The sequence below is a fragment of the Poecile atricapillus genome, chromosome 5 (assembly GCF_030490865.1).
Source record: "Poecile atricapillus isolate bPoeAtr1 chromosome 5, bPoeAtr1.hap1, whole genome shotgun sequence".
In the NCBI taxonomy this organism is placed as follows: Eukaryota; Metazoa; Chordata; class Aves; order Passeriformes; family Paridae; genus Poecile; species Poecile atricapillus.
This window is the reverse complement of record NC_081253.1, coordinates 12,437,791-12,458,018: the sequence shown is the minus strand read 5'-3', so window position 1 is coordinate 12,458,018 and position 20,228 is coordinate 12,437,791. Positions and strand designations below refer to the sequence as shown.

At 40.2% G+C, this 20,228-nt stretch overlaps 1 protein-coding gene across 3 annotated transcripts; it reads left to right on the top strand.

The window, feature by feature from the left end:
- The first annotated feature begins 401 nt into the window (after nt 1-401).
- On the top strand, nt 402-4,612 carry TMEM177 (transmembrane protein 177). Of its 3 annotated transcripts, none has more exons than XM_058840374.1 (3): nt 413-550; nt 2,033-2,380; nt 3,483-4,612. In XM_058840374.1, the coding sequence occupies exon 3, from the start codon at nt 3,497-3,499 to the stop codon at nt 4,445-4,447; it is 951 nt and encodes a 316-aa protein (XP_058696357.1). In that variant the 5' UTR covers nt 413-550; nt 2,033-2,380; nt 3,483-3,496; the 3' UTR covers nt 4,448-4,612. The 3 variants fall into 3 exon arrangements, with proteins under 3 accessions (XP_058696359.1, XP_058696357.1, XP_058696358.1); XM_058840375.1 differs by having other exon boundaries at nt 2,033-2,568; XM_058840376.1 differs by lacking the exon at nt 2,033-2,380 and having other exon boundaries at nt 402-550.
- Nucleotides 4,613-20,228: the final 15,616 nt, after the last annotated feature.

Here is a 20,228-nt window from a genome sequence, read left to right as displayed (position 1 = left end):
CTGTGTTAATAACACAGATATAAACTATTTCGCAGGAAGAACACTGGGAGTTACAGCACAGAACACAAAGCACAGAATTAATTTATGACGCGGGGAAGAGCGGCAGTCCCCGCCTCATGCTGCGGCTGCCCTTGGAGGGCTGGGCGTGGGTGTCTCTTGCTCTTCGCCTGCAGGGCAGCGGGTGCGATCCCACCCTCGGTCCGTTCTCCCGAGGCCGGGCTGGGGCTGTGCCAGAGCAGCAGCACCGGGCCGCTCTGAGGGGAACCTCGCAAGGCCGGGCTGGGGCTGGGGCTGTGCCAGAGCAGCAGCACCGGGCCGCTCTGAGAGGAACCTCGCAAGGCCGGGCTGGGGCTGGGGCTGGGGCTGGGGCTGGGGCTGTGTCAGAGCAGCAGCACCGGGCCGCTCTGAGGGGAACCTCGCAAGGCCGGGCTGGGGCTGTGCCAGAGCAGCAGCACCGGGCCGCTCTGAGAGGAACTTCACCCCGCCCGTCCGCCATGGCCCCTCCGCCCGCCCCTTCCGCCCGCAGCCCCGCCTCGGCCCTGGACCCGCGGTAGGTGGTGGGTAGGCGGGCGGGGGTCGGGTGGTTCCCGCAGCGGCCTCCCGCAGTTATGAATTTCTACCACCTTCCTTCTCTATATTTTTAATTTTCATGACATCCCGAACCCTGGAGGCGGGCCCGGCCCGCGTCCCGCCTCCTGATTGATCGTGCTTTAAGCCGGGTTTTCTCCTCGGCTACATGCGATTTTAAAGCAATCAGTTCAGTAACGCACACGTGTTATGGCCAAACCTGCCTGAACGTCCCCCACCTGAACTTCACCTCTTACAGTTCTCTGGGTTCAGTGAGAATTAAGTGCCTATGACACCACAGAGAGCGAAAGTACTTCAGCATGTGGGGGAGGCCGCTGTGTAAGCGTGATGGAGGCTTCATGGTTACTAAACGATTAAATTTGCAGTATATGGGCCATATAAATTGCCTTGCAATTTCCGGTTGCTTTCCTCATACATAAATTGCACAAAGTTTATGAATAAAAATAAAGATGCCATACCCGATTAGGGTTGCAGTGGGATATATGCAGGAGCTGAGCATCTGCACTGACCTTGGGGAAGGTTTGAAAGCATAAATGCTAAAATGTGTTGTGGGCAGTTTTCCATTTATTTTCCTGAGTATTGACTGTTACAAGAAAACAAATACTCTGTGGCATTTCCTGCTTACTTTTGCGTTCGACATGCAAGATCACATTTGATCATGCAAGAAAGGAGTTTGTTTTCATTTGGTAATGCGAGAAAGGAGAATAGAGTTTTCAGTGTGGTCTGTCCTTGTGGATATAAGCTGAAGAGGGACTTTTTTCCTTGCAGCATTTCTAATCTTAAAACTATGTTAGCCAGCTCCAGTGAGAGGGCATTCTCTGACAGAAGAAACCTGTAAAGTCCCTGCCTCAGCTTCACATGAGGATCAAGTAATAGGCTCCCTACAGTCATCCCCTTAGAAGTGTTTCCCCCTGCACTGTAAATGACATGACCTTTTCAATCAGATCTAGACTACCAGGTTTGCTGAGAGTGGTCATTTGAGTTTAAGTATTACCATTTTCTACGTTTTAGTTCTATTATCAAGGAGATTTTCTCCTGAAATTTGGTTTCATCCAAATTTCAGGAGAAGCCCGAAGTTTCAGCCAAGCTCTTGGCTCTTTAGCATGTTTTTCTTAAATAGTATTGTAAAAAACCTCACCATTTCTGTCTTCAGCAGAATGTAAGAATACGACTAGTTATTACACTAAGAAATACATATTAAATTACTGTATGGTTACATACATCATTGTTTTTATTAAGCACTCAGTGTGTGTTCAGTGCAGCATAAACATTAAACAAGATAATTCTTCCCCTGGTGAATTTACAGTCCCAAAGATCTTCATAGGAAGGAGTAGTAATAATATATCATTAGCATACCACCTTTAAATTAATCTCTCTTTCTTTCCCTGTGGTTAACACTCATTTGCTGTTGATCATGACTGGTGTATCCTGGCACATCCTGTAGTGTTGTTTGATGATGTTACAGAGCCCCGTTGTCCACTCTACCCCTCTGTGAGAAGTTCTTGTTCTGCACATGTGGAAGGAGAGCATATGTCCCTGCTTCAGCTGCTGCTATACAAAGCCCAGCAGCAGCGACCCACCTTTGATGGTACTCCACGCTAAGACTTTGGTTGCTGTATCAAAGCACAATTTCCTCCTGCCACCTCGGCTTCCTGTGAGGACAGCTGGAAACACTCGTGTCTTTAACAGCTGCAGCAAGATTCTATGAAGCTCGTTGTTAAAGCCCTGAGAGAAGAGACTCTGCAAATGGAAAGAGTGGCATCCAGTTTTCCCTGATTTCTGTTGGATTTAGGTGCCTAATTCACTTCTATACATACCTTCATAGTAGCATCATTCTAGGCGGGAATTCTATAGCCAATAGAATTTCTTTTAAGAAGAAATTGGAGCTTTCCTGGGCAGAGCATGTAATATGGCTTGGATCAGAAAAAGAACTGATGCTTCCCAAGGGAAGCAGGACTCTTGAACTGAACAAGTTGGCAGGTTTGAAAGTTTTTAAGTTTATTTGCTTATTTAAGGAGTCACAACGTAGTTGTAAGCCCTGAAACAACTTATGTCCCAGTTTCTGCTCTAGATTGAACATAGTATTTGTCAGAGAAATTATTTCAGAGACAAATTTTTAAAAGTTAGAGCTACTGAAAGCATGCTGCTTTCTGAAAATAGCTTTTTGCTGAGTAAGCTGGAACCACTGCCTGGAAGTTGAAATCTGAAAGAAAAGAGAAAAACAGCGTAGAAAAAACACATACTGTTTCTTGTTGGTTTTTGGTTGGTTGGTTGGTTTTTTCTGTTATTTGGGTTTTTTTTTCACTAGTGAGCTTGACTATCTATCAGAACAAACTCCTAAAGGAAAATTCTGCTTCCTGAAATTTTTCAAATCAAAATGTGATCCTGTTTTGAAAGTTGTAGTCAAACTCAGCTTATTGGATTTTAGTATTCAGGTTACTGATTTTTGCACTGTAGAGGAGGTTGGCATAGACTGATCTAATTATTGGCTCCTTCTGAGCTCAGTACCTATAGACTGTATAGTGGAAGGCAAGAGTGGGATTGTGCTAGCAAAGACTAGACAAGTGTGTTGGGTAAATACAGGGTGGGTATTGATTGCTGGGGGAGGAGGAAGTGTGGTGGCTTTAGTGTTGTCTTTATTGCGGTAAATTGATTTACTGGAGGAAAGCGAGAAATTAATTCTTCATATCAATCATCCTGTGTTGCAAGGCCCAAAAATGATTGCGTATCTCTTCCTCTGTAAAGATGTTTTGTTAATGTAAAAAAATGTTTCTTTGGTTATTGTGCTCTGCTTCTTATGTTTTTTGTTTTGGTTGTTCGGGGTTTTTTTCATGCTAAAGAGATGACAAACCTATTTATGCAGACTTTAATTCCCGATTTTGTGTTATGAACAGGTTAGGATTTGACTATGGCAGTGCGGTTTCTGCGGAAGGCATCTGTGTGGTTAAAGAAGCACAAGATCACTGTGGTGGCCGTTTCTTGCATGGGACTGCTTGGCACTAACCTTTCCTATCATGTGTTTCCTGAGCAGACGTTCAAACTGTTGCACGAGGGCTGGTCAGAGGGGCAGCCAGCTGAGCTTTCAGAGCAGCTCTGTGGTGTGTTTCAGGATGTCCTTCAGGATACTGGTGTGAAGTCCACTGACTCCTACAGAGCCTTTGCAGCTTCTGGCTTCCACCCTGTGAGCGCTGGAATTCCCTGGCTGCCCGCAGGCTCTTTGGTGGGCATCCCACCTAATTTTGATAGCACCGCTGAGGATAAAAAAGGAATAGTCAACCATATTGTTGTAATAAATGGCAAGGAAGTAGACTGGGAGAGCAGTGAAGGTGTGGCTTTGAAAGAAGCTCTCACATTTTCCCTTAAAGCTCAGAAGTTTGCCATTGCCAGAGAAGTTGTGTATTTGCAGTCTGCCAGCCCTTTAGTGAGTGCAGCTGTGGCTCCAACTTGCTTGGCTGGGACGTTTGTCTGTGGGAGAGCTCTAAAGCTGCTTCTGGGGTTATCCACGGGCCCCGTGATCCTCCGCAGCCTCTGTAACCTTGTCACTGCCATGGGAGGACTGCTCTGCTTCTATGTCTCTTCTGACGCTGTCACCTATCACCTGGACTGCAGGGCCGACAGGAAGGCAGCCAGGCTTTCCAAGGACTACAGCAGAGGTGGCCTTGAATTCTATGATAAAATCTTGTCCCGCAACAGGATTTTTCGTGGTCTGATGGGCAAACAAGGGATAAAAATGTATGCCCCGAGTGGTAACCTTTTCCCAAGGCACTGGTTCAGAATAAAGTATACACCATACACTTACCGGAGAACTTTGATTCTTAATATTTTAAGAGAGCTCGAGGCATCAGATGGGAGTGCTTGAATTTTAAACTTGTGAATTATGTATTTTGGAACACCGCTGTGTTGCTTTTTTTTGTTGTTGGGTTTTTTTCCTTCTGTATCTTCATTAGAATTTTGGGGTTTATTTTTGCATATAGTTCGGGAAGAGTTATTGCACCTTCCTTGAATAAAGAATTCTCTCTTAAAATATTAAAGACTTGCTTCCAAAGTGCTCAGTTCTGTGTGCATCTCAAATCACAAGACTGCTGAGAAGGGAAACTTTTCAGATGCTGATCTGGAAGTTCTGCTCTGCTGCATTGCCTTCCTGCCATTTCAGTCTGGCAAATTGGAAGGGGCAAGTCCAGCAGAGAGTTTTGGGATCGTTATAATTTAAACTGGGGTGTTTGCTGTTTCTCCTATGGCACAACGCAAAGATATTTTAAAGAATGGGCAGTATGTATCATGTGGTTACATAAATATCAAGATACAGAGTGTTTCTGTTCTTTATAATTCTTGTGCTGTGTATGTTCTTATGGTGCAATCACCATTCTTCAGGAGGAGACATTAGTCTCATGCTGCAGTTCCTACCAGTACAGACAGATTATTATGAGGACCTGCATAATTTGCTTAAATCTAGTTCTGCTCTCACCAGGACATGGTGACTGCATCATCACCATGAATGGTTCCCAGGAGTGGTAGTATGTAATAGGACTGTCCTGGGTTGATTGTTTTCTCACAAGTGGGATAAGCATGCTGAGAAAATGTTTTTCTGCTTGCTTTGGTATAGTTTTTTGTTTAATTTAAAAATACATATAGATGTATGTCACCTCTTATGTCATTGAAAGCAAGGTATGAGACGTAAGTCTGACATTTGGTGCAAAAACTGGTAAGGTTTTTGATGAAGAGTTGCCAAAGGAAATTGATCTCCTGTATCTGCCTGGCTTAAGAAGATTTTGTCTGACAGGCCAGGCTTTGCCCAGGATTACTAATCTTCTGGGGAAGTCTTTAGGGCATGGGCAGTAAAATTTCTGCTATAGCCTCACCTTGATTTTGAAGGTGATCGTTCTCAAACTTTGTGGTCCCCTCTTTTCTTTGTTTCTGTTGCTGTTCCAGTAGCTCTCCCTGGTGACATCAGAGTAGTTCTCCTCACCTCTGTTGTCATTCTTAACAGCAACTTCTATTATTTTGTGTCTTCTCAGTCAGAGGTGTGCTGAGTGTCCTCTCTGCCCTGGCTTTGTCCTTTTTTCATCTGCTACAATAAGAACTGTCATGCCTGTTTGCTCAAAGCATTATTGAGTTCTGTTTTCCTTTTGAATCACATGGTGACATAAAGTTGATATTCTGGCTGCTGAAGCACTGCTGTTGCTTTCTGTTGCTGAAGCCTTGCATGTGAGATGTTTGAGTTTCCGCTGAAGTAATCTGTGCCATGTGCTTCTGAAACATCACCTATTGCTTGCACTTGTCCTTGTCTCATCAAGTCATGAGATGCCTCTCTGGTGCTTTTCTGACTGTAAGCCATAAAGCTATTGTTTCTGTGTTCTTTGTGAAAGAGTTTGATAAAATTTCCTGGTCTGTGGAATAAAAAGAGACCTTACATTTAGGCGGGAGTCTTTAAAAGCTTTGGGCTAATTTTTTTTCTGATCATCCAGGTAAATCCAATATAAGACATCACAGAAGTTTATTGGTAGAGTGACACAGTGACTCAAGACTGGAATATAATTCCTGGTTTATATAGCCTGTGATTTCAGTTCATCCTCCTGTTACTCCTTCAGAGAAGTCTAAACTCCATGAAATATTCTGAGAGAGAATATTGGCTCATTTGGTGTATGTGGTTGAAGAAGCTGCTGCTACATAAAAAGTGCAGAGAGGAAATCAAGGCCTTCTTGGAGATTTACAGCAAGTAGCAGTTTAAACAAAATAAAATTAAAGTAATCTACTTGTCTTTTACCACTGCTTACTGTTGTTTTTTTGTCAACACTAGCCTGCAGCTAGTGTGGTTATTCTCAGGCTGTAAAGCCCCAGTGATATTAATGGGTTTTGCAGTTGTGCGCTTCACTTGCCTCTTACAGCTGGATTCTCCAAGAAGCTCCACATATCTATAAATGAAGTGCCCCATTTACCCTTCTTTGAACTTGCTGTGGCATAATGGTGTTGGTAAGGAGGGGCTGGCTAGCATCAAGACACATGCCCCTTCTTTCCAAAGACAGATTCTTGCCAAGGCTTTACATACCTCCATCTCTATATAGCTGAGCACAGTGTCATCCTGTCAGTAAAGGGAAAACAGGAATTGCAATCACAACTGCTAAATAAGATTTACCCTGAACTTTGGGAATGTGCACATTGTCCTGGAAAAGATTTTGTGTGTGTGTGTGTGTGTGTGTGTGTGTGTGTGTGTGTGTGTGTGTTGCAAGGTAATTGTTGCTTGCAAGATCACCCATGGTGTTTGAAAAGCAAGAATAGCACAACTCAAATACATGGCCATGACAGTACTCATGAAAAGTCTTTTATTGTGCTGTAGATGTTTTTCTGTAGAACTATCACTGAAATCAAACAGTAACTCCACATACTGGTGATAAAAATGGTCTCATTTTGAGAGTTCACTAGAAGCAAGCACCCCAGAATTAAAGGTGGAAATGTTCCGTATGAAGAATAGTCTGATGTGGAAAAGCAAGTTCATTCAGTGGCCCAGAAAAGGCCAAACAAATCAGTTTGTAAATCATGTCAGTGAACAGCCTCCCCCAGCTCTGAAACTGAAAATCTGAGGAATTTGAAGAACTTGTTTTAGTATTGACTGGCTTGTCTTTAGCTGCTCAGACAAGGCAGACTTTGAACAAATTTTTGTGTAGAAAAGCAACAAAAGATGTTAAGCTAAAAGGAATTGCTAGGAGATGTGGATAAAAGAAGTCTAAGTCTAGAAACCATAAAAGCAGAGATTTCAGTGGAATAATGAGCTCTCATAAAAATGGATACTATCTGCAGATATGAAGCTCTCTGTCTGATAAAGTGATTAAAGGATGAAGAAGTACGAGTAGCAAATTACCAAAATGAGTTGCTAGTTTAAATTTAGATAAAATCTAGTTTAAAGAGGAATTTGCTTGACTGGTTTATTTGTGTTATTATCCTAAATATTCTAGGTAACTGAAAAGAAAATGATCCTTGTAATTTCTTTTTTATATAAATGTATTCTTGCTGCTACATAAAGCTTTAGTGGGTGATGCTGCAAGAGATGAGGGTCAGCAATTCTTTGCTCAGAATTCCCACTGAAGTGCAAGAAATGTACTCCAGGGCCTGACTCATGTATTTCTTTATACTAAAAATTGCAGTTTCTCATTGTGGAGATACCTTCAGCTTGTTTAATGGTCAAAAAAATAGAGTCAGAAAAGAGCAAGACTGAGAGCTGGACAGATTTCTTGAAGACAGACAAGCTGTGGAAGTCAGCTGGTTACAGCAGTTCCTAAGTCAGCTGCTATGGGTATCTGGCTTCTCTAGCAGTTTACTGGAAGCAGGAGCTTCAGAGAGAGGGAAATCTTCACTCAGGTGGCACATAAGTGTATGGGCTTGCCCAGAGGGGTTCAGTTGAGGTGTAGTGGTCCTTTAGAAAACAGCCTTTGTTATTACAGTAGAGCACTGCTATCACCCCTTTTCACATTAGAGTGATTTACAGAATTTGACAGATAAGATGGTGAGAGAGCTGACTGCAGAGCTGTGGAGCTTCTTGCCCTGCAGGGAAAGCTGATGCTGTTGGAAGAGGTGATGCTGGGAAGAGCCTACTGCTGTCGTTTTGCCCTTGGCTGTAGCAGTTGTGAAACAGCCACAGTGACAAAGTGTGGCTTGCATGGGTGGGGTGTGAATTTGAATGTATGAATCAAATCACCATGGCTGAAACACAGGTGGCTTTCACCAGAGGAACAAATGCAGAGGATCCATCAAGGAGTGATTACTGCTATGTGCAGTGTGTGGGCCGTGTCCTGCAACTGTTATCTGCTCCTGTTTATTAAAAGCTCTGTGTAGCAGGTGTGATTACATCAATATAAAAACTAGTAAGTTGCAGACAATCTGCTATCCATGCATCCAGTCCCTCCTTGATTTCACTCAGCTGGAAGTGTATATTATTGAAAGGCAGAATGCCTTTCAAGCAGAAGAATGCTAATGTAGGAAGACATACTTAAGATCTTGGAATAAGGAGGACACCTTCAGGAAGAGAGAAATTTTGTTGTCAGAATCAGACTTAAGAACAGAAAAACAATGTCATTACTCTCCAGGAATTGTTATGTTAGGCAAATTAAACTGAAGGCACTGATGGATGTTTTGCTAGGCATCTTTTTCACTGAGAATATATTGATTTGTTAAATGAGTATATTCAGGCTATTCAAACTGTCAAATCCATAAACTGGAGAAAATTACTAAATTTTTGGCCAGAAACCAGTCTGTTTTTCCCATCTGAAAAAGTACAAGTCAAACTCTTAAGCTTCATGGCCAGAAATGAGCACTGAAGTGTCTCTGTAGTTGGAAGTTTTTACTCTCCTCAGTAAGACCAAGTTTGCCAAAATCTATCCAGGTCTCCAATTTTAAGAGAAAGAGTGCTCTTATAAACTCAGTTTTGTGTCTAAAAATGCACTTTGATCAACACAGCCAACGCAGGTGTATGTTTTTTTGACTCCTGCCTTAGTTTTTCCGTGGGAAAAACACACTGCCAGAAGAATTTGTGGTGCTCTCTGCTTGTTTTGAAACAATAATTGTCCCCCAAATCATGTTTACTGGAGAACTTCCTCCTGTTTAGCTTTTTTTTTTTTTTTTTTTTTTTCCTCCCATGGTAGAGCTCCCATCATCTGGAAAGTTGGTTCCTTTTCCAGTCCTGACCTGGTTTCTCAGAATCACTTTCTACTTTGGTCTGCAGGCACATTACCTTGTTAATGTAGTCAAAGTGTTAACAGCTTCTTTCAATATAAATGAGTAACAGGTGAAGCTGTGTCCTCCTTTGTGTATGGAAAAACTACTTCTGTAGAAGTCTTGCAAAACAGCAAATCTCATTAGGGTGACTAAGAGTATTTAGAAAACATAAGACATTGTGAGCCTGATCCCAGGTTCACAGTTCCAGCAGTTCTTGCAGAGTGAACATGAAGAAAGGAAATGCAGTATCCAAACAACTTTCATCCAGTAACTGTTTAGTGGTTTAGTGCAGACCTGCTGACCTCTGGAAGCTTTGTTTCTATCATATGCTGGAACTTTTCCAGTGGGAATGTTGTTGTTTCTTCATTCTCTGTTTCATTTCCCCTTGCTCTGTTACTCTAATTGCCTATTCTGCCTGCTGACTCATCTTACAAGCTGCTTTAGCTTGCTCAAGCAAGATTTGTGAACTTTTAAGTGGTCGCTTGCTGCTTGCACTTTCATTTGCACCTCCTACTTTTTCCTACAGTACTTACCTTCCAAGGACCACAGCAGCTACAATTCTTCTGTCTTTTACTACATTTAGTCTACATGTTTTTTCAGGGAAAAATGCTTTTGATTACATGAAAAATAGGCATAGAGGTTAAAACCTTTCCTATTTTGACACAAGAGAATAATTTAATGTTATTTTTGAAATTTCCATTTAGCATTACTTTTTAAAAGATGTATTTCTTATTCATTGTCTATAGCACCCAGTTCACTTTAGATCTTAATTTGCCTCTGTCACTTTTAAGATGCTGCTATTCCCTTTAAGCCCTTAGAAACTTTGTTTCCTCTTCCTGAAAATTGCAGGGTATTTCATATACTTCTGGCTAGGTGTGGTGTTGTGAGTTGAGAAATTATAACTAATGCAGTGCTATTAGCTGCTTGTACTGATGTTGACTTAGCTCAGGCACATCCATGTGCTGTCTTGGAGAACTGTGGGTTCTTACATTGCTTATATTGCCAGTTACACTGAGAACTTTATAGATGGGTTATAATCACCTGCCACTGAGCAGCAGCAGAGGGGTCTGTTGGGTTTTGTCTGCTGAAAAGAACACTTACTTTTGACAAAATACTTTAAATGAGTCTTGCAAGGATGAGGGGTTTGCAATGAGGAAGTAAAGCGTAGGCAAAACCAAGGAAAATAATCCCACGTTCCTTACAAACTCTATTGCAATTCACTTCTACAACCAATTGCATCTGATATCTGCTCAGTGCATCCTCAAGTAGCACCTTTTCCATCCCTTCCCAGCTTCTTGTATGCAGGCCTGTTCCAGGTACCCCAGGTAACACAAAGCTTCTGCTTCAGCCCCCTTACCCAAACCAATTCCTCGAGTGCCCTGGAAGCAGCTGCTGCTCTGCCACTGCAGATTTCACTGGAGCAGGTCCCATTTTAAAGGAGTTGAAAACTCAGTGTGATGGTTCCCTCTCCAGCTGGAACTAAGCAGCGTGTGCCAGCTCAATACCACACTGGCTTTACCAGATATGCTGATCCAAAAGGTCCATGCTACTGCTTATTTCCAGACAGAGAAAATAAAATTTTGCAGCGCTCCATTACACAAAAATAATTGTCAATAGCAACGTGAATTGGCTAAGACTGAAGTTATAATTTGTGATATAAAAATCAGAAGTGGAATTTTAGAAGTGAAAACTAGTAAATTACAACACTCTAGCTATTAAGAGATTTAACTTGCGTAGAAGTAAAGATAACACTATAATCTGCATTACTATTTTAAAGCTACATTGATTCTTAAATTAATTCCTATACAATGAAATACTGGATCAATTTCTCAGGGAAGATTGAAAATCGAGATGAAGCATGTTGTAAATAACAAGCTTGGTTTTGAAAAAAAAAACAACCACTTTTTTTCTCCATTTTTTATTCTCCATTTTCTGACTAGACTGGAGAAATCTATATAAATATTTCAGACAGCAGAGCATGGTAAGAATTACTCTGTAGAAAGTTTCCCTTGTAAGATCTTTTCTCATTTGGGATGAGTTTCACTGCCTCAGTGACCGTGTTTTAAAAGCATGTTATATAATTCTCTGTAGATACCAATAGACAGATGTATTTATGGGTTTTGGAAACTTCATGTAATTTAGGCATAAAACTTGAAGTGTGTTTTATAGTTTCTCATTAATAATAGTTGAGAATTATGCTCATCTAAGGCAGCACACATAAATTCTTAATGTTCAGACATTCATTATATGCCTGTGATGGTTATAAGTTGCCATAGGAAAATAAAAGCCAGTGATCCCAAAGATTATTATGTATATATATTCTTTTAAGCAATTGGAAAATTCTGTTCATCCCCTAACAGTTATTTCCCTTTGATTTCCACATTCTTCATCTTAACCTAAAGATATCATAGTGAATATTGAAAAAGTCAAATCAGGAACCATACAAACTTTTTATTGAAGTATTCATTAAGCATGGCAGCATCTTATAAACGGAAATGCTGAATCCATCATTTTATGGACTTTACAAATTCAGGTAGTTTTTTTTGCAATCACAATTTAGACATCCTAATAGTGTTTGCTTGTATCATATTTGAAGGCAGCTGTGGCACAGTTGCAGGTGGCTGGATGAAAACTTGGTGTGTGTATGATGGCTTTACATCTGTGAAGCAGGTGAACAGGCAAAGGTTTTTTCTTGTTTTTTTGGCCAGCACATAGTTTATGTGTTGCAGATTGAAGTCATGCTTTAGCAATTGCAAATTGAACTGTAAAAACATGTCTTTCAATTTTTTTCTTACTTTCCAGCAGCAGAACTGGATATGTAGAGCCATGGAAATGATCTGAGAGCTGAATGAGAAGAAGAGTAATTGGGATTTTCTACATATTAGGGATTTCTTTCAGTATTAAAGAAAAAATCTCAGCTGAAACCTCACAATAGATGAATCAAAAAAGGTACATTTTCTTCTAGAGTCACATGGTGACCAGATCTTTTTTTTCTGCTTATGCAGTGAGCATAAAAAAAATAACCAAATGTGATGCCATATTCTGAACAAGCAGTTCAGCTGGCACACACATTTATTATTTCCTTGATCCAGATAAAAAATTTGCTTGCATTGGAAAAGTGTTATGTGGCAATACCAAAGGGAAGTTTACCTGTAGCACTGATTTCCCAAATTTTATCATGGCTGTCCCTGAAGTTTCTTTTATTCTGAGGCTGGAAGAAGATTTGATGCAGCTTTGAACTCTGCAAAAATGTGTGTGTGCATGTTCTGGGATCAGATATATCCAAACTTTTTCTCCTTTGACTCAATATCATCACCTTGGACTTTCCATTCTGATGTCTGGTGTGAAATAATTGATCTTTTGCTGGTTTTTGTGGGTGTTGGATGCATGTTGGCTTCAGCTGAAACTATGAAAGCTTCTGTAAAAGAACAGACCTACTATGCACTAGTTTTATTTCATGGCATTGCTCTGGTTTTAATCTTAAAGATTTTCTATCGAATTTTGCTTTGAGTGGTATAGAGAGAGCCAATATTGATGGCCTAATCCATCAAATCCATATAGGTGCTTGCCTAAAACCAGCAAGGAGGCATGGTTGATGTTGTGGTACAAACTGGAAGTTACGAAAGGTGCATCACCCCAGCAGGAGCACCTCTGCTCACCTGGCAGGCAGAACGCAGACAGGCTCTGGAAGTGCCCTGGTTGTGCTGCTGCCAACCAGTGAAGATTCCTGCTCAGCCACTTGGTCACTGGTGCTGCATCTGTGGAGAGGATCAGCCTGTTCTGTGCTCTGAGCCACCCAAAGCTTCACTGCTAGGATCAAACCCATTTCCACTGGGATCTGGGATGTCCTTTTAACACATGGCTGAGGAGGTGACATTGTGCCCACTGTGTTGTATAACATGCTAGCGTGCATGTTGAGGATATAGATGTGTGCTAAATCGTCTCTTCAGGCTTATGATTTGTAGATTTAAACCATAATCTCCTGGAGATTATATGAAAGAGGGGGTTGCAGGCACTAATGGATGAAGGGGATCTTGTGTCATGGTGCAGGAGGAAATTTAGGAATTGTGGCTCTGGAAGAGGAAGAGATGGAGGGAATATTATGGTAGGTTACACAGAATACAAATGGGGATACTTGCATCCAAGGAAGATTTGCACGATACTCATTATAGTTAATGTGGAAAGTGTTTTAACTCCTTGGGAAATAAGGGACTGAAACCAAGTAATCCCACAAGGTGGATGACCTAACCACAAAGCACTAATCAGGTTTTCCTTGGACAGATTACTTTCAGCAGTGTGGAATAGTGTCCTTTCTGCCTCCTTCTCAAGTCTTATTTTGCCTTGGGTTTTCTTTTTATATTGGCTTCCTAGAAAAGGAAAAAAAAAGACGGGGGGAAAAAAAAAATCAAACCAACACTTTCATTGCTACTAAATAGGTTATGGAGAGCAAAAAGACTGCTAAATTTTTTCATTACAGTCTGAAAACCCGCCTTCTATAAACTTTGGCACAGAAATATTATCACCTCATGTGTCTTTTACAATTTTCCATCTTTACAGTACTTTTTAGTGTTTTGTAATTTCCTTTAGGTTTGATTCTATCCAGGCTGTCAAAGAGCATGCAATATAAATTTCTTATTGCATGAACAGGTTCTATGAAAAAGAATGTGTAAAATACAGATCATGTTGTAGCTGTTTTATTTTCTTGGCATTAAATGCGTGCATCCATCATGCCGTCATAAACTCATTGCACATTTTGTAACTCAGCTATTAAAGGTTGGATAAGTTCATGGGCTGTCAGCTATGAAACAGTGATTCCCTAGCTTAAAAATTACTCTGTTCTGCTCAATGTTCCTATAAATCATTAAAAGAAAATCACAAATTCAGAAATTTTCCCCTGCCCTGTTTCTGATGATAACAAATGATATTGTGGACCAAAGAACAGTGGTTTGCCAGGCAGAGAACATCCAGGGTAAGCCTCTGTGTGTCAGATGTGAACTTTGTGTCCCTCTTGGCACGCAGGCAGTCACACGAGCACTGGCAGCAAATCAGTGATGAGTATACATGCTTGAGTATCTCCTGCCCAGTGGGGATAACACTTGACATTCTCTCTGAAAGAGAACTTTTTTCAGGAATTCAGCAGAGCACAAAGACTTTGAGGACATGACTGCTTTTCCTGGAATTAACAGGCTGAATTGAGTTGCAGGCTAAGATGCTTTGGTTCACTTAATGTTACGTCTGCCATGTATAATCCTGGATTTTTAAGTGCCAAGGCCATGCTGGTAGGAAAAGCACTTTCTAGCTCCAGGACTTGATTAATGAGAGTCAAACCAAGGGGAAGGGAGGGTAGCCCAAGGTTGCTGTTACCTATTAATAAGACCAAAATTAAATCTCCACACTGCTGCAACTCTGAATTATTTAGTTACCACAGATGGACAGGATGCCATTTGAGTCAAGAGGGTTTGGCCAGAAACTGCTGTCAGAGACCTGGCTTAGCTTAAAGCCTGATATAAGGCATATGCAGCAGGTGTCTCATCTTGCCAGCTGAGCCATTTTCTTTTTCCCATGGAGCTTTGGCCCTTTAGCAGCATGTTGGTCCCTCAGAAGGAGCTGAGTGACCGTCCTCAACGAGGCAAGAGTTTTATTTCCGCCAAGTTTGCCACTCAGAAAATGGGGTAGTTCCAAGAGCCTGCCATGTTCTGTCCCTAAAAAATTTCTGTTTGGTCAATAATGGAAAAAAATGATCAGCACAGCATTGCTGTTACTTCGTGGTATCTGTTGGCCAAGCAAATGGTACCATAGGCTTGATGTGTATATTATTTCCAGGCAGCTCTCAGTTCATGCTTTGCATCATTTAGAAAAAAATAGGGTTTTAACCACTTGCCAGAGAAATTGCCTATAACACAGATTTCAGTGGTTTATGTTTTTGGTGAGAAGTACATAAGAAAGAAAATATTTGAGCAACCTGACACCTTCATCAATATGGAAATGCTTAGGTTAACCCACTGCCTTCATCAAGACTGTGGTGGGCGTATCTGCTGCTTCTGGAGAACAGAGCCTCCTGGCTTCCCTGATCAGATACAAATGCAATCCTGCAGCATTTTTAAATCTATATTGTGGTCGAATACCCCCTTTCAGGTCTGCATTGTGTTTTAGTATACATCTTTATGGGGATTTTCACCAACAGAGCGACTGTCTAGTTTTGTCAAATTCCACTGAGGGTTTTTTTTTTCTTGTCTTTTTCCTGCCTACAAAATTATTATTTTCTCTACTCTCTCATTACTAATTCATTAATAAATTTAGCAAAACAGGTTGATTTTATTATGGTACATAGGAGTATTTTGCAATCAAGATTATGTGACATAGAAAAATTATCAAATATTTCTATTTTCTGTTTACTGTCTTTGAATCAGCTTTTCATTATTTGGAACTTACTCTTCAAAAGAAGCTTTTTTTGCTAGGAGAATATAAATTTCCATTAAAATTATTTATTAATTTTCTGATCATTGTTTTGTTTACTAATTCAAGAAATCACAGCAAAGCATCACTTCTTGTAGAAAAGCCTTATTGTATAACCCCAGCCACAAGCACTATGTTTTTGAAATCTTTAGGTGATTAAAATTAGCATACTTGTACTATTTTTGATGGAATAATACTGATGTGTGAGAATCTCTATTGGCAGTCACCTTAAATGGGTAGGAGTTAGCTGAGAAGTGAAGCTGGGGCATCAGAAGGGACAAGTGGTTCTGGTGCATGGTAAAATTGAATATATGTTATTTTTCAGACAGTTCTCCTCTATGGACATAGATTTAACATTTTCTGTTTCTTATTGATTCTCTGAGAATGACAGCTTCGTATTTGGAATATATTTTTTTTTGTTCAGACTTCCCACAATCAATTAATTATTTGATATTTAAGAACTCTGATATTTCATAACCAAAACTGACAGGGTAGGAATGAAGGGAAGTCAGAATACATGGTGCCACAGCTCATGTAAACTTAGGTATTACAAAAAGGAAGATTTAGTCAAAAATAATGCAATATAAATTCATTTGTTTTACAAATTTATTGTATTTCTGTAGGATATAAATCACTTGTAGCATTTATTTTCCAGTAAAAGGATGAAATTACAACAATTCCACATATGTGTATGTTAGAAGCAAGTCACAGTTTTTAATTATGAACTAGAAATTCAGTTCATCTAAATTGTAACAGCTCCTCTGAAATCAGCAGAGTTACATGAATTTATCCCACCATAAGTTCTGGACAGTCAGTTTTAAATAGAGCCCCAAATAATCTGTCTGACTGTCCTGAAAGCTAAGCTTATCTTGACAGAAAGGTCTACTAGTTGACAAGGATCAAATAATGTGTATTATATACATCTCCTCCTATTCCTTGGATTTGGTCATAAGAAGCCTGTCTCATTTATATTCCATACAGAAGCCCTTCCAGGGATTTTCTCTTCTCACAGCAGCACAGCACTGGCTGTCTCACCAAGACAGCAGGGGAGCAGTTGCCACATCCTGGCCATGGCTCCTACCTGGATTTTCAGAGCACTGTGTGTGTCAGCCCAGACGGGCTGGGGAGAGTCGCAGTCACCATTCTGTCCCCCTGACCTCAAAGCAGAATGGGTTTTGTGCACCATCAGCCTAAAGATCCTGTATTTGATCTGGTTTGTTTGGTGACTGGCGTTAACAAAAATTAATATTATAGGGAAAAGCATTTTGTGCAGTTAAGTATTCATCACCAAACTGGTTGCTGCCATCCAAATTTCCAAGCATCTCATGTAACTTTACTCCTATATGAGGATGAGGTTATCTTCTATTTGGAGATGTTTGTCTGATGTCTGTCCAGTTTATTTAATCTTTCTTGTATAACAGAGGATCACTAACATGACATAGTTTTCTACAAAGAATTTTGTTTATGCAAGTATGCTATTCTGAGGCAACATGAAGTGGAATGGTTACACTGGAAAAGCATAGCTAGATTGAGTGCTCAGAGACAGAATGGTTTATCTGCAGAACAGTAAGAGAGCTTGAGACTCTCAAAAACTATAATCTTTTAATGTGCTAAATCTCAGTTTAAAAACTAAAAAACCCCAAACTTTAAACTAAACTCACAGTCTTTTTATATTATGGTAAGCTTGTCATAACTTGCAGATGTAGGCTGGCAAATAGTGTATCTTATATTTAGCAAATAGGAAAAGAAAATTAAACCTTCCCTGTAGAATTTTTTCTACTTAAACTTACTGGAAAAATGCAAGATGACATGAACTGTGAAGTATCAAGACAGCAAATTTAGTTCAGCTTTTTCCTGGGGATACAAGGATTCAGGATCCAAGGATACCGAAGCCTTTCTGCTTCAATTCTGAAAAAGTTGCAAAGTAAATACTAGGTTTGTACTAATTTCTCTTTGCACATCAGGTATCAAGGCTCTTGCTGGTTTTAATTTTGGCAAGCCCAATTACCAGGTTTTCTTGCCAAGGCTGTAGAGAAACATCATTTGTTGGCAAGATGGACCAGATGACATAATGTTCATGGTTGTTCCTTGCTGCAGCTTCTGTACTTCTGCTAAAGATTTGCAGCACTGTTGCTTTGAGGTTTTGTTATTGCTATTGTTTCTTGACCACTGAAGTTAAAGCTACTTGCTTATAACAAAATAAAGTACAATGTATTTGAAAGATATGAGCATTTATCAAAGCTGTATTTATGGGGTTTGGGTGTCTGTGGGCCACATTTTCAAAGGTGCCTGAAAACATGATAAACATGTAGAGAAACATGAAGTGACTGAAAGGCTAAGTGATAGTTTGCTCTTTGAACCCAATCTCCTGGTAATGAATGCTACTCTACTGAGTAAAAGGATTTGGAATAACAGATTTCCACATATTTTACCACATGAGAAAAATCTATTAATCTCTCTCCCCTCTTCAGGAGTGCTATAAATGCACTAAAGCATGAAGTTAAGTGTTTTTATACCTTGTAATGATAAATTGTCCATATTACTGTTCTTCTTTTAAAAGCAGGAACTATATAACGCACTTCTTCAGGAAATTGGCTCTCTCCTCATTAAGCTAATCTTTTGCCCCAGAACATGGATTATTCCACATGTTCACCATCGCTAAAACATGCTCTCACCATTAAGTTGTTAATGAAGGTACCTAAGTAAGAGATACCATTACAGTCATTACCTAGTGACAAGATTTAAAATTATTCTGACACCTCATCTCTCTTAGGCTTAATTCTGTTCTCATTTGGAGTTTCATTATCAAGATAGGAATTAAAAAAATAAAGTCAGTATTTAGCAAATTTGTTTCTGATCTTGAAGCCATATGGTCCTGTTTCATGATGGTAACTGCTGTAGCCTTCATCTGTAAAAAGAAGAGTGGCAGTAAATAAAAATGATAAATAATTCTTATGGTTATTGTTCTAAAATACATGACATAGGTGAATAGAAGATTGCCTAAACTAGAAGTGGATAATCACCATTTAGTTTGGCTCTCACTGGACCACCGGATCCTATCCTAATCTCCTCTCTCTCTCCATCACCTCGGATTTACATCTGGCCAGAATCTGTGCTGCTATTATCTTTTCTTTCTCAATGCACCAGTGTTTTCTTATAAATTAGCTTTGAATTAAATTTTTCTGTGTTAAAAATTTACAAAGTCATAAATATCTGACTGATCTGGTTGATCAGAGATCACAATAGACTTTTAAGTAGCTGGCAGAGTAGACAGATACCCTGTTCTGTGAATTTGCTTTCTGTTTTTCTTATTTATTTTGAGGACAGCCTAGTAATGTGCATTATATTTAAGTAATGTGTGCATGCATCCGATGTGTTTATTTTCTTTTGCTTCAGCTGCAGTGATCAGCAAATGCAAGTGCAAATCTGAGTACAGGTAAATTGTAATGCTAGTAAATTGTCTGCCAAAGCCTCATTACTGGGAGGAAACGGTAATGCCAGTTTGCAGCTAGAAGCATCTTTTAAGTAGCATTTCATTCTAGCAGAAGGGAGCTTGATCTGCTGCAGGAGAGTAACATCTGTGCACACACTGTAGGGTGCACCTGCACCAGCATTTCTGTTTGGCTCAGGAGCATGATTTTGAAATGTCTCTCCTAACTCTGCCAGGTGTGACACCCCATCACCTTGGCTGGTTATCCACTGTCACCCCAGAGCCCCCATGTTCCTGCATATCCTATGCCAGGCCAATAACATGACCTGTAAAAGCCTCACTCCTGAGGGCTGCAGCACAGCCACCATGTTATTTCACATGGTGCATTTGAAAAAAGCCAGCTCCTTGCTGTTGCCATTACCATAGTAGCAGTAATAACAGTAATAATAATGATAGTAATGATGATGTCTCACAATAAGAAGGGCCATCCTGTAATGTGTGTGTGTGACCTTTCTCAGAGGGAGGGAGCCCTGCTCATTATGGACTAAGCCAGCCTGTGCCTCCAGGAGCTAGGAATCACTGACCACATTTTACCTCATGGTATGCACATCTTGTCTATAGCTTATAAGAAGAAATACTTTCCCTGAAACTTAGGAAGTACAGGGTGTCCACAAGGTTTTGCACCACAAAATGCCAGGGCTGTCCTGTTTTGGCCACTGATGACAAAGGTGAATTTTGTTCATGGTGATGGTGTGTTTAAATTTGAAAATTAAAGGAAAGGAGACAAAAGTAGGATCTGCATGCCTTGGGGTTAAGTCTTAGAGAATATTTGCAATGGAGAATTATTTATAGCATTTGTATATTTACAGTCCTGCAAGAGCAGCATTTGATCAGAAACTGGGGACTACTTTCAAGCAAATATAAATTGGTTAATCTCAAACAAATAGACAAGAGAATATGAGATTGAGTAAATTCAGGCATTAAAGGAAGAAAAGGGCAGAAATATCAAAAACAAAATAAAGAATGACATTCAATATAATAAGGACAT